Raw genomic sequence first — 13672 nt, 5'->3', positions numbered from 1 at the left:
CATTGTTTTTCAAAAGCATAAGTACAAATGAGAAAATAGATAAATTAGACTTCGTCAAAATGTAAAATTTGTGCATCAAAGAACACTACCAAAAATGAGAAAAGACAAGTGGAGGATGAGAGAAACTATTTGTGAATCATATTTGATAAGGGTCTAGTATCTGGAAAATAATTTTCAAAACTTCTGATAACAACTACAAAAATGTAGGCCAGCGCCGTGGCTCACCAGGCTAATCCTCCGTCTGCGGCGCCGGCACTCCAGGTTCTAGTCCCGGTCGGGGCACCGGATTCTGTCCCGGTTGCCCCTCTTCCAGGCCAGCTCTCTGCTGTGGCCAGGGAGTGCAGTGGAGGATGGCCCAAGTGCTTGGGCCCTGCACCCCATGGGAGACCAGGAGGAAGCACCTGGCTCCTGGCTTCGAATTGGTGCAGTGCGCCGGCCGCGACGCACTGGCTGTAGTGGCCACTTGGGGGGTGAACCAACAGAAAAAGGAAGACCATTCTCTCTGTCTCTCTCTCACTGTCTAACTCTGCCTGTCAAAAAAAAAACTACAAAAATGTAAACAACTCAATTAAAAATGAGCTAAAGACTTGAATAGATATTTCTCTGAAGAAGAATATAAATGGAAACAGACACAAGAAAAATGGTTATCAAGGAAACACAATTCAAACCTAGGAACTACCACTCCACACCCACTATAATGGCAGTTTCTCAAAAAGTTAAAAAAAATAGTCAGAATTGACATATGATCCATGAATTTCTCTCCTAGGTATATACCCAGAACTGAAAATAGGTGTTCAATTGAAAAACTAACTCTAATGTTCACATAAGCACTATTCATTTTTTTAAAAAGATTTTATTTATTTATTTAAGAGATTACAGAGAGGAAGAGACAGATGGAAAGGTCTTCCATCTGATGGTGCACTCACTCTCTCTCTCTCTCTCTCTTTTTTTAAAAGCAGTGTTTATCAAGGCCAGCGCTGTGGCTCAGAGAGTTAAAGCCCTGGTCTGAAGCACCAGCATCCCATATGGGTGCTGGTTCTAGTCCCGGCTGCTCCACTTCCGATCCAGCTCTCTACTGTGGCCTGGGAAAGCAGTAGAAGTGACCCAATTCCTTGGGCCCCTGCACCCACATAGGAGACCTAGAAGAAGCTCCTGGCTCCCGACTTTGGATTGGCTCAGCTCTGGCCGTTGTGGCCTCTGGGGAATGAACCAGTGGATGGAAGACCCCTCTCTCTGTCTCTACCTCTCTCTGTAACTCTTTCAAATAAATAAAAATAAATCCTTAAAAAAGCAGTGTTTGTCTTTATTTTTAAAAAGATTCATTTATTTATTTGAAAGCCAGAGTTATACACAGAGGAAAGGAGAAGCTGGTTCACTCCCCTGGACTTGAACCAGTGCCCTTATGGGATGTTGGCACTGCAGGCAGCGGATTTACCTGCTATGCCACAGCGCCAGCCCCAGCACTCACTCTCCAAATGGTCACAATAGCTGGAGCTGAGCCAATCTGAAGTCAGAAGCCAGGAGCCTCCTCTGGGTCTCCCACATGGGTGCAGGGGCCCAAGCACTTGGGCCGTCCTCTACTACTTTCCCAGGCCATAGCAGAGAGCTGGATTGGAAGAGGAACAGCCAGGACACAACAGAATGGAAATAAGTCCCCCGGCTAATGAGTGAATAAACAAAATGTGGCCTGTCTATGCAATGGCATATTATTCAACCATCAAAAGGAGTATTCAGGCTGGTGTTGTGGTGTTACATTGCAGGCTTCTGCCTGCAATGCTGGCATCCCATATGGGTGCTGCTTTGAGTCCCGGCTGCTCCCCTTCTGATCCAGTTTCCTGCTGATGCTCCTGGGAAAGCAGCAGAAGATGGCCCATGTGCTTGGGGCCCTGCACCCACAAAGGAGACCCAGATGAAGTTCCTGACTCCTGGCTTCATCCTGGCCCAGCCCAGACCATTGGAGCCATTTGGAGAGTCAATCAGCAATTGGAAAAATCTCTGTAACTCTGCCTTTCAAAATAAGTAAATAAATAATTTTTTTTAAAGGAGCACAGTATTTGTACATGCTAAACACTGACGAGACTTAAAAACAGCAAGTTCTGGGAAACAAGTCAGGCACATATTGTCTGACTCCATCTCTATGAAACACCCAAGACAGACAAATCGACAGAGACAGAGCAAAGGAGTGGCTGCTCGGGGTGGGGGAGCGAGCAATGCAGAGTGACCACTGAGTGGGACCCAGTACACTCTGGGGTGATGGGAGTGCTGGACCGTTCAGCATTGCTGACAATCACACACCACTGTGAGCACAGTGAAAGCCACAGATTTGGACATTGCAAAACAAACAGAATGGTGAATTTTGAGTTATGTGAATTTTATCTCAATAAATAGTAAAAAAATTAAATAAAAAAATTAAAATAGTTTTTAGAGATACTTTAACTCAGAAATCTTAAATGCCACACCTCTTCTTCCTGAAGGTCTAGTACCCATGAAAGGTTTCAAGAGCATAACATAGGAAGAAATGGCCGGCGCCCTGGCTCAATAGGCTAATCCTCCACCTGTGGCGCCGGCATACGGCTTCTAGTCCCGGTTGGGGCGCTGGATTCTGTCCCGTTGCTCCTCTTCCAGTCCAGCTCTCTGCTGTGGCCAGGGAGTGCAGTGGAGGATGGCCCAAGTGCTTGGGCCCAGCACCCGCATGGGAGACCAGGAGAAGCACCTAGCTCCTGGCTTCAGATCAGCACGGTGCACTGGTCGCAGCGCGCCAGCCACAGCGGCCATTGGAGGGTGAACCAACGGCAAAGGAAGACCTTTCTAGATGTCTCTCTCTCTCTCACTGTCCACTCTGCCTGTCCAAAAAAAAACATAGGAAGAAATGAAAATGTGGCCTCTGTCCTGATGACTGACAGAACCTCTACAGCCCCTGTAATTTTCTGAGTGAAAGGCTTCTAGATACATCTTTTATTCTGATATTTAGTGCTTTTTTGAAGATTTTTTTTTTTTTTACAGGCAGAGTGGACAGAGAGAGACAGAGAGAAAGGCCTTCCTTTGCCATTGGTTCACCCTCCAATGGCCAACGTGACCGTCGCGCTGCGACCGGCGCATCGTGCTGATCCAAAGGCAGGAGCCAGGTGCTTATCCTGGTCTCCCATGGGGTGCAGGGCCCAAGCACTTGGGCCATCCTCCACTGCACTCCCGGGCCACAGCAGAGGGCTGGCCTGGAAGAGGGGCAACTGGGACAGAATCCGGCGCCCTGACCGGGACTAGAACCCGGTGTGCCGGCGCAGCAAGGCGGAGGATTAGCCTATTGAGCTGCGGTGCCGGCCATGAAGATTCTTTTTTTAAAGATTTTATTTATTTGAAAGAATTACAGAGAAAGAGAGAGAGGTCTTCCATCCACTGGTTCACTCCCTAGATGGCTGCAACAGCCAGAGCTGCGCCGATCCGAAGCCAGGAGCCAGGAGCCTCCTCCGGGTCTCCCATGTGGGCGCAGGGGCCCAAGCACTTGAGCCATCCTCCACTGCTATCCCAGGCCATAGCAGAGAGCTGGACTGGAAGAGGAGCAGCCAGGACTAGAACCGGCGCCCATATGGGATGCCGGCACCCCAGGCCAGGGTTTTAACTCACTGAGCCACAGCACCAGCCTCTGAAGATTCTTATTTATTATTTATTTGAAAGGCAGAGTTACAGAGAGGGAGAGAGGCAGAGAGACAGAAGTCTTCCACCTGCTGGTTTACCCCGCAAATGCCTGAAATGGCTGGACTGAAGTCAGGAGCAAGAAGCTTCATCTGGGTCTCTCACGTTGGTGCAGGGGTCTAAGTACTTGGGCCATCTTCTGCTGCTCTCCCAGGCACACTAGCAGGAAGCTGGTTTGGAAGTAGAGCATCCAGGACTTGAACTGGTGCCTATATGGAATACCAGCGCTGCAGGCGTGGCTTAAACCCCTATAGCACAACACCGGCTCCTCTGGTATTTTGAACACTTGATTCGGTTGATTACATAGAACTCCTAAGTCCCTTGGCATTTCTGTTGCGATAGGAATGTCTTTTTGTCCTAAGGAAGTGATTCTTGGTGAGGTCCTGGACAGTCTCAGGGTGGGAGCTGGTCACCAGAAAGTCCCAGCCATGATTAGAAGCTCGGAACTCTCATCCCCATTCCATACCCTCTAGGGACTGAGCTAATAACTGATCACCCCTCTGTGACAAAGCCTGTATAAAAATCTCTAATCCAAGGGCTCCATGTATTTCTGAGCAGGTGTTGAACATCTTATCCACTACTTCTTTACCTGTTGCTCACTTGTATCCATAACATCCTTTTAAATAAACTATTCAATGTAAATGCTTCCCTGAGTTCTGCGAGCTACTAAAGAAAATTGTGGAACCTAAGCAGGAGGTTATTGGGAACTCTTGATTGATACCCAACTGGCATAAATGCAGGTGACACCTGGGACTTCCAACTGGCATCCAAGGTGGGGGCAATCCATGGAGCAGAGACCTCCGCTGTGGGGTCTGTGCTCACTCTACGTGGCTGGTGTCACAACTGAATTGAAGCACACCCATTTGGTGTCTGGAGACTTAGAGAACTGAATGGGGTAGGAAAATCCCATCACATCTGATGTCAGAAGAGGTGAGATTAGTGAAACCCAAGTTTTCCCTGAAAAACCCTCCCAGGTTGAGTCAGAGAGCACAGTTGGCCTTACCACTCCCAGGAATGGATGTGGAGAAACAAATCCTTGTTACTCACCAACTCACCTGGGCATAGAAAGAAAGGTGTTCTGCCACTGTGAAGTTATCAAATAAGATATCATGTTGGGGGCACCAGCCCATACTCTTCCTAATTTGAGCTATGTCTTGTGAAATTTCATATCCGTTGATATATGCCTGTCCACCTGAACAGGGAATAAGACCTAGAGCCAAGGGGAAGAAACATCATAACATCAGAGCACACAGCAGTGCAAAGGTTTAATGATACCCTCCTGCTCTGTTTGCTCATTCTCACACAGATAACCTTATCCTGTTTGTTTGCCACAGTCAACCAGTAATACCTAAGGATATATGTTTGATGCATGACATGTATGTAATGTGTGGGGATTAGTAGAGGGACAGGCAATGTCCTTCCTGAGTTTGAGTGATTCCAACCTGGTTAAATAAGTAAAACATAAGGCATTTGTAAAGTAAATTATTACTTTTTAAAAATTTACTTATTATTTGAAAAGCAAAGAGAGACATCTTCCTTCCACTGGTTCACTCCCCAAATGGCCATTGCTGGGCCAGACCTAAGCCAGGAGCCTGGAACTCCATCCCATGATGAGGGCAAGGGCCCAAGTACTTGGGCCATCTTCTGTTGCTTTCCCAGGTACATTGGCAGGGAGATGGATCAGAAGTCGAGCAGCCGGAATTCAAATTGGCACTTAAATGGGATGCCAGCATAGCAGGGTGAGGCTTAACCTACTATGCCACACACTGGCCCCATATTACTGTAAGTGTTCAATAATAATTTGTATGCCTAGGAAATATGTCTAAGGAGAAATGTATTCTGGGATTCTAGCAGTTTTGATTGAGAATCTTGTCTCTGATTCCCAATAACCACTCAGTGAACGAATGAGCTCATTTACTGCCAAACAGGCACCAGTGTGAAGCCGGCGGCCTGCTCACGGCAGGATCTTTGTCTTTATTCTCATCAGATCAAAAGAGGCCATGCATGCTTATTGCAGCAAAGTTTTGTTTTGTTTTGTTTTGTTTTGTTTTTGATAGGCAGAATGGACAGTGAGAGAGAGAGAGAGACAGAGAGAAAGGTCCTTTTGCCATTGGTTCACCTTCGTGGCCGGCGCACCATGCTGATCTGAAGGCAGGAGCCAGGTGCTTATCCTATTCTCCCATGTGGTGCAGGACCCAAGCACTTGGGCCATTCTCCACTGCACTCCCGGGTCATAGCAGAGAGCAGGCCTGGAAGAGGGGCAACCGGGACAGAATCCGGCGCCCCGACCGGGACTAGAACCCAGTGTGCCGGCGCCGCAAGGCAGAGGATTAGCCTATTGAGCCACAGCGCCGGCCCTATTGCAGCAAAGTTTAAAAATGTGTATCAAAGAAAACGAAGGCTATACAAGTCCCATCATCAATACCTGATTGCTATTAACACTGTGTTATTTGGCCTTATGTATAGTTTATATATAATTGGTTTACACATTTGTTTTGAACAAAAATGGTAAAATTTGGGGCCAGCGCTGTGACATAGCACGTTAAGACACCTATTCTGAGACCAGGATCCCATTCTGGGGCGCTGGTTTGTGATCCCCACTGCTCTGCTTCTGAAACACTTCCCTGCTAATGGGCCTGAAAAAGCAGCAGCAGATGGCCAAGTGCTTGGGCTCTTGCCATCCATGTGAGAGAAGTGGATGAAGTTCTGGGATCCTGGCTTCAGCCTGGCCCAGCTCCAGTTATTGCAGCCATTTGAGGAGTGAACTAATGAATGGGATCTCCCTCTCTCTCTGGCACTCTGCCTCTCAAATAAATGCTTATTTATTTATTTATTTTAAATATTTTATTTATTTATTTGAAAGGTAGAGTTACAGTGAGAGGAAGAAACAGAGAAAGGTCTTCCTTCCATTGGTTCACCCCCCAAATGGCCGCTACAGCCAGAGCTGCGCTGATCCAAAGCTGGGAGCCAGGAGCTTCTTCCCAGTCTCCCATGTGGGTGCAGGGGCCCAAGCACCTGGGCCATCCTCCACTGCTTTCCCAGGCCATAGCAGAGAGCTGGATTGGAAGAGGACAGCTGGGACTAGAAATGGCACTCATATGGGATGCCGGTGCCCCAGGTGGAGGATTAACCTACTGCGCCACAGCGCCAGCCCCAATAAATCTTAAAAAATGGGAAAATATACATTACTGTTTTGTTTTCTTTTTCTATTGCCTTTTTATTTTTTATTTGACAGGTAGAGTTATAGACAGTGAGAGAGAGACAGAGTGAAAGGTCTTCCTTCTGTTGGTTCACCCCCAAAATGGCTGCCACGGCTGGCACTGCACCGATCTGAAGCCAGGAACCATGTGCTTCCTCCTGGTCTCCCATGCAGGTACAGGGGTCCAAGCGCTTGGGCCATCCTCCACTGCCCTCCCGGGCCACAGCAGAGAGCTGGACTGGAAGAGGAGCAACTGGGACAGAATCCGGCACCCATATGGGATGCTGGCGCCACAGGCAGAGGATTAACCAAGTGAGCCATGGCACCGGCCCCCATTACTGTTTTTAAAGTGGCTTTTTCATGTAACAATCCATTAAGGGTTTTTGTTCACATCAACAAAATCTACATGATTTTTAAGAACCAAAATGATTTCATTGTTATTAATATATCTTATTTATCTATTCAACTCACACTGATGGATATTTAGGTTATTTGCAATTTTTCACAATTCTATCTACTTCTTCTAATTATTTCCTTACTCTAAATCAATATATGTAGATTTGGCATGTCAACTGATGGGAGGACAAGGTTTGAAAGATTTTAGATACTAACAAAGCACCCACTAACTGGATTCTTAGATCTTCCATTTTGTTTGTAAACAATAAGGCATCTATCATGGGGGAAGGGAGGGAAAAAAGGTGATATTATCGTATAGTAATGTAACAAGTCTTTTTAGGTAAAATTATATAACAGAAGAACTGGACAGAAGAATTCACAGAAGAACCAAACCCACATTAACTGGGCAGAGCAATGGGGTTTAAGACACAAAGCATGCCTGTGTCAAGTTCTGGGCCTCCTTGCAATGATCACGACATGAATGCCCACTGCTGTCTGATGTTCTGGGCAACAGCCAGGTTTTCTCTCCCAGCTCTGCACCGTCTTGGGCTACTGAGCCCACATGGGTGTGTTTCTGTGTCTCAGCACTGCTACTTTTTCCAGGCGGAGCTGGCTTTCTCTGAACCCTGCCACACTAAACCAATCTGTACAGAGATTCTTGGACAAATATCATTAACACAGGCTGTTGCTGTGCCATAGTAGGCTAAGCCTCTGCCTGCGGTGCCTGCATCTCACATGGGTGCCAGTTCATGTCCCAACTGCTCCTCTTCCAATCCAGCTCCCTGCTAAAGTCTTGGGAAAGCAGTGGAAGATGGCTCAAGTTTGGGCCCCTGCACCCATGTGGGAGACCCAGAAGAAGCTCCTGGTCCCTGGCTTCTGATCGGCCCAGCTCTGGCCATTGCAGCCATTTGGGGAGTGAACCAGAGGAAGGAAGACCTCTCTCTTTGTCTCTTCCTCTCTCCCTCTGTAACTCTGCCTCTCAAGTATATAAATTAAAAATATTTTAGTTATCATTACCAGTCTGAGTTCCAGAAGATTTTACAATCATGTTAATGGGTTCATTCACTCAGTGATATTACTGAAAGCCTGTTCTGTGCTGGGCCTTGTCCAAGCACTGTGGTTCCACAAGTAAACAGAATAGGTTCTTTGGGGAGCAAGATGGTGGGGAGACAGAAACAATGACACACACTCAAATGAGGTAATTACAGACATCAAAGGTTACTGAGAACAAGACAAACAGGCATTCAACAGAGAAGAGTCTGGGTGTTTTTATCTGCTGGCCGCCCTAAGCAATGTGAGGACTGACTTGCCTCCTTGACCACTCAACCTAGAGGCTCCAGCTGGACCACCTTGCAGGCAGCCTGCTCAGGGGGCACAGAGCCCCTGCACCGCCACACTGCAGGAGCAGCAATGCCCACGTCTGAGAAACACTGTTGACCCCAGCCAGGAGAGTGGCCCGGCTCAGGCCCACTCCTGACACTGCGTCCATCCAGTGAGCACCTGTCAGATGAGACTTGGTTTTGAATGTCTCAGTACCGGTGGGGTGGCGGAGGCACCTCCCACCAAGCTTCACTATTTTGCTGCTCTTAACGGTTCAACAGAAGACACGTGAGCAACGTGAGGAATGTAATGGCAGGCTGACTTCCCAGTCTGGAGTTCTGTGTGCAGTGATAAGCCGGTTGGCCTTCGAAGCTTCCTGAAGGTTGGAAATCCTTCTCCCAGTTTTGTACAGAGCTTTCCATGTACCAAGCCTTCAATAAATGTTTCTTAAATTTAAGTTTTCAAATTTCACAAAAATATTATTTTAGTTGATGGAACATAAAATAAGTAAGCATAAAAATTATTCTGAAGTGGAAATCATTTTAGGATAATTAATCAGACATCATTCTAAAGGTTTCTAGCAAACAAAAGTGAACAGGCGGATTTTCTGGCTGAGTTGCTAGAGGTGCCCCATCCCATCAGGCAGGTTCCACTGGAGAGGAATACACTGTGAGCGTCGTTCACTGCTGCTCCACAGGGATGCAACCAAGTCCCGCCAATTGACAGGGTAAGTGAAAGACCAGATAATGCACAGATAGTGAAGCAAAACACAAGCAACGCTTCATACTACAGTGTAGTGAACTCCAGTGAGGGGACACGGAGCCAGCAACGTAGACATGCTCCATGAGTTCTTAGGGCTTCCCTGGGAGGGTCATCTCGACACGGGTACCTGTGAGCATCCAGCAGGTCATGGTTTTCCCTGCTCCGTTGTGTCCCAGAAGCACGGTGATCTGCCCGCGGTAAAGGTTCATGGTGAGACCCTTCACTGCTATGTGCTCGCTCCTTCCCTTGTAAAACACCTGTGGAAAAGTCAAAGCCGGATGTGTACACACAGGTGGTCTTTCAGAGGAGCCTGCGACAGGCTGTGCACCTGCACCAACTTCCCTTCAAGCTCATCAGTGGGAATGCAGCCTGCAGCAGGGCTTCCGGCACTCCGGGGCCGATTCTTTTAGTTCATGTGCCTGGATCTATGGAGGAGGCCAACTGGGAGCAATCCTATGGGGGCCTTTCCCCTCATCCCTGGAAGCTGGTGGTAGAGAACCTGAACCACACAGGGACGGAGCTCAAGGCTGAGGTCCCTGGAACACAACCAGCAGGCTGTATCCCCCCTGCGTCTCTGTTCTGCTGAGCCCTTGAAGAAGGTACTCATCTCTTTGGCCAGAGGTGGTGATCTGGAGAAGGAATCCCAGGACAGGTAGTTTCCAAGCCAAATGTCTTCACATCTTAAATTCCATTTTTAAAAATTATACAGGATTTCATACGTAAGTAAAAACCACCCATTCTGCCACCCGAAGGGAGAGCACTGCACTTCAGTATATGCCTGAGTTTCTGTCCTACTGGCATTTGGGCTGCACTTGTACTGTAGCCAGGTGGGACTCAGCTGTAACTCCTTCTCGAAACCTGATTATGCCAGGGAGCAGGGTGCTGCAATGGGAGAGAGGGAGTGGGAGGCAGGGAGGAAGGGAATATCCTTATATTCTTAGAACTGTATCTACGAACTATATTGAATCTGCTAAAAACATTAAAAGTTAAAATAAAAACATAAGGGGCCAGGCACTGTGGCGCAGTGGGTTAAAGCCCCAGCCTGAAGTGCCAGCATCCTATATGGGTGCCAGTTCTAATCCCGGCTGCTTCTCTTCCGATCCAGCTCTCTGCTATGGCCTGGGAAAGCAGTAGAGGATGGCCCAAGTCCTTAGGCCCCTGCACCCATGTGGGAGATCCGGAAGAAGCTCCTGGCTCCTGATTTCAGATTGGTGCAGCTCTGGCAGTTGCAGCCATTTGGGGACTGAACTCTCCCTCTGTCTCTAACTCTCTGTAACTCTGTTTTTCAAATAAATAAAATCTTTAAATTTTTTTTTAAAATAAAAGACATAAAAAAGAAAAGAAATTGGCAAACTTCCTCTACTCCCACCTTCACATGGTCTTGATTGTTTTAAGTCAACCCTGACAGTCCCTTACAGCAGAGGAGGCTACAGGACTGAATCTTGAGCAACAAGAGTTAAGAGGTAATCTACAGAAGGGAACCAGGAGGAAGGGAGGATAAATTTTGCCAAAAGAAATGACTGTAACCTCTATGGTTTCCATGGGTAGCTACAGTAGCCATCTTGCAACCAAGGAATGGTAAGCCCTGGGCTAGGAATGCAACAGAAGCAGTGAATGCTCACCCTAGTGGTTAAGACACCCACGGCCCATATCGGAGCACCTGGGTTCAGTTTCTGGACCTGACTCCTGACTCCAGCTTCCTGCTAACGCAGACCCTGGGAGGCGGCAGTGACGGCTCAAGTTCTTGGGTCCCTGCCACCCATGTGGGCGACCATGATTGAGTTTCCAGCTCCCAGCTTCAGCCCTGGCCCAGGCCTAAGTGTTGTAGGCATTTGGGGAGTGAACCAGTAGATGAGAGCTCCCTCTTTCTGCCTGTCTCTCAAATAAATACATTTTTAAAAACAATTTGACAGACGCTTATCTGGACAATTTCTTATGTTCTTGGAAGGAGAGCGTGAGCTGATACCTTGTACAGCTGCTGGATTTCGATTCCTTTCATCAAGTCGGTTGGCTCTTCCTGAAGGACCTTGCCTGTCACAGACTTCTCAGGAACGCCCACAGCCAGCCGTTTCTGGGTAACAGGTGCAGGTTTTCCACGCCAGTAGGAGGGCTGCAGAGGAAGTCTACTTGCACATTAATTATTTAGGTGAACTTTCTTTTGTGGAGCGTGAGTGTTTTGTTGAGCTAGATTTCACTGCCCCACAGTATACTTGTTGGATCACATATTTAACGGTGCCTGGAGAAGCCAAGCAACTTTCACACGGACTCACACAAATCATCTGCATTTCATCCAAAACCCTGCTGTCAAGGACAGAGCGGCAAAAGCTGCCTCATCTGCAGGCTCCCAGTGCCCGCGAGGCAGTATCCTACCAATAGTCAGCATCCTTGGGAGCTGAGATCTGGAGAAGTACGGGAGCTGGCAACCTGCCTGTTTCCCCGCACCTCAAGAAGGATCAGCACAGCAGTCTCCAGAGGTCCAGGCTGAGCACTCGGGCAGTTGAGACAGGTGGGTCACATGGGCAAGCCTGTGAGGTGTGGCCACCCGGAGATTCAGCAGGACTGAATCAGCCACGAGAAGTCAACTTTGTCAGAAAAGCAGCCCTCATGGGACAGAGTGATTCTGAGGACCTCATATGCTTGTCAAGGAAAGCTGGCTCCTCGCTAGTGCCCTGGGGTCACAGAGATCTCAGACATTCAAGGGCTCTTCTAATGGTACCACATGAGGGCTCTAGCACGGTGGGACCTGAGTCCCACAGACAGTGTGGGGCTGGTGCTCAAATGGGCAGCAGTGAGAGATCCTCAGGCAGTCCTGAGAGCATGACTCTCCCCACCCTAAATCCCAGCACACCGCACCAGCAGACAGACAAGACTCAGGAATGTCACTCGCTGTTGATTACGCTCTGTCGGCAACGACAGGCCAAAAGGTTTAGAATGAACCAGATTACAGATTTCTTGGAGTATGAGATTTTGATCAACACATCACCAAGAAGGGTAGCAATATGGATGAAAATAAAAAAGTCTAACTCTAACATCAATCTATAAAATAGCAGCATCAGAACTCACCATGGCAAAGAAGTACCATGGCTTGGGTGTGCCAAACTTGCCCGGGAAGACGGCCTCCACGTACCAGGCCACCAAGCAGTAGAGGGAAGAATCCAGCAGGAGCATCAGCAGCACGTGGGTGAAATTGAACTCTCCACGGACACTGCCCACGTCCTTCCACTGGACGCCCAGACCTGTGACCAAGGAAGGGAGCAGTCCCGACACCAAAGGCAGAAAAGAGTCCCGAGAACTTTCCAATCAAACTGTAAGGAGGCAGGCCAATGACAAGGCTGCATGGCTGTGTCCAGGGGCATTATGGGATCAACACTGGGAACAGGAAAGAGGAAAACTGAAAGTTCCTTCCATGAGATATGACATTTTTTAATTGACAAAAGGTGTCAGTACTTTCCCTGGCACCAAGCAGTAAGAACTATGGCTATGTCAGACATCTGTTCCTCCTCCTGGGCATGTTATCCGGAACATATCCCACCTTTCTTGGCTTGGCTAATTTTTACATCAAAGTTCAGCAGACAGTGTCTCACCAAGAAGCATGCACACCCACTCCACTGGTCTGGGTTGGATGCCCAGCCATGGGCACCTGGACTACCCTGTGCTGCTTTACAGACAGTCCTGTACGGCAGTGTGAATCTGTCACTTACCACTGTCCCCTCTGTGTGTGGATTCTGGGGTCAGGGGCTGTCTTTTATCTCAGCGTCCCCAATGTTTGGTTCAGGGTCCATTACGCAGCAGACACTCCATAACGCTTACTTCATGAATAGAGGAAAGCATGCAGGAGGGGCTTGGGACCAGGTCCCAGGCACACACGTGTCCTGTGTTGGCCAAATGTCTAACCGGAACACATACAATAGAGCTTCTCATTTACAGCATCCAAGATGCTGCACATTCATGCCGCCTTGGCTGGACGCAGAAGGAGGGAGGTAGCAACACCACAGGAAAGGGATTATGTCCGCGCTCACTAACCACCGGTGGTCTTGTCAAAATGAAGACACTGATGAGGTAAGTCTGGGCACCTCAGGGCCCAAGCTCTCAATTTCTTTTTTCTTTGTCTTTTTTGGGGAAAGGTTTACGTATTTATTTGAAAGTCAGAATTATATATAGAGAGATCTTCCATCTGCTGGTTTACTCCCCAGATAACTGCAACAGCCAGCACTGGGCTAGGCAGAAGCCGGGAGCTTCTTCCAGGTCTCCCACGGGGGTAGCAAAGGCCCAAGCCCTTGGACCATCTTCCGTTGATTTTCCCAG

The 13672-nt window shown here is 48.2% G+C and overlaps 2 protein-coding genes across 2 annotated transcripts in view; one reads left to right on the top strand and one right to left on the bottom strand.

Moving 5' to 3' along the window:
- Positions 1-13672, top strand: part of RNPS1 (RNA binding protein with serine rich domain 1) — a 426882-nt gene that overhangs the window by 315109 nt on the left and 98101 nt on the right. The window lies entirely within an intron of this gene.
- Positions 1-13672, bottom strand: part of LOC133751046 (ATP-binding cassette sub-family A member 17-like) — an 86632-nt gene that overhangs the window by 42019 nt on the left and 30941 nt on the right. Inside the window, exons 10-13 of the mRNA XM_062180923.1 lie at positions 12431-12603; positions 11334-11438; positions 9495-9624; positions 4746-4900 (exon numbers count right to left, since the gene is read on the bottom strand). Coding sequence (XP_062036907.1) covers positions 4746-4900; positions 9495-9624; positions 11334-11438; positions 12431-12603 — 563 coding nt within the window. The remainder of the gene's footprint in view (positions 1-4745; positions 4901-9494; positions 9625-11333; positions 11439-12430; positions 12604-13672) is intronic.

Source organism: Lepus europaeus, chromosome 21 (genome assembly GCF_033115175.1).
Source record: "Lepus europaeus isolate LE1 chromosome 21, mLepTim1.pri, whole genome shotgun sequence".
Classification (NCBI taxonomy): Eukaryota; Metazoa; Chordata; class Mammalia; order Lagomorpha; family Leporidae; genus Lepus; species Lepus europaeus.
The sequence above is the reverse complement of the archived record's forward strand: the minus strand, read 5'-3'. Positions and strand labels throughout refer to the sequence as shown.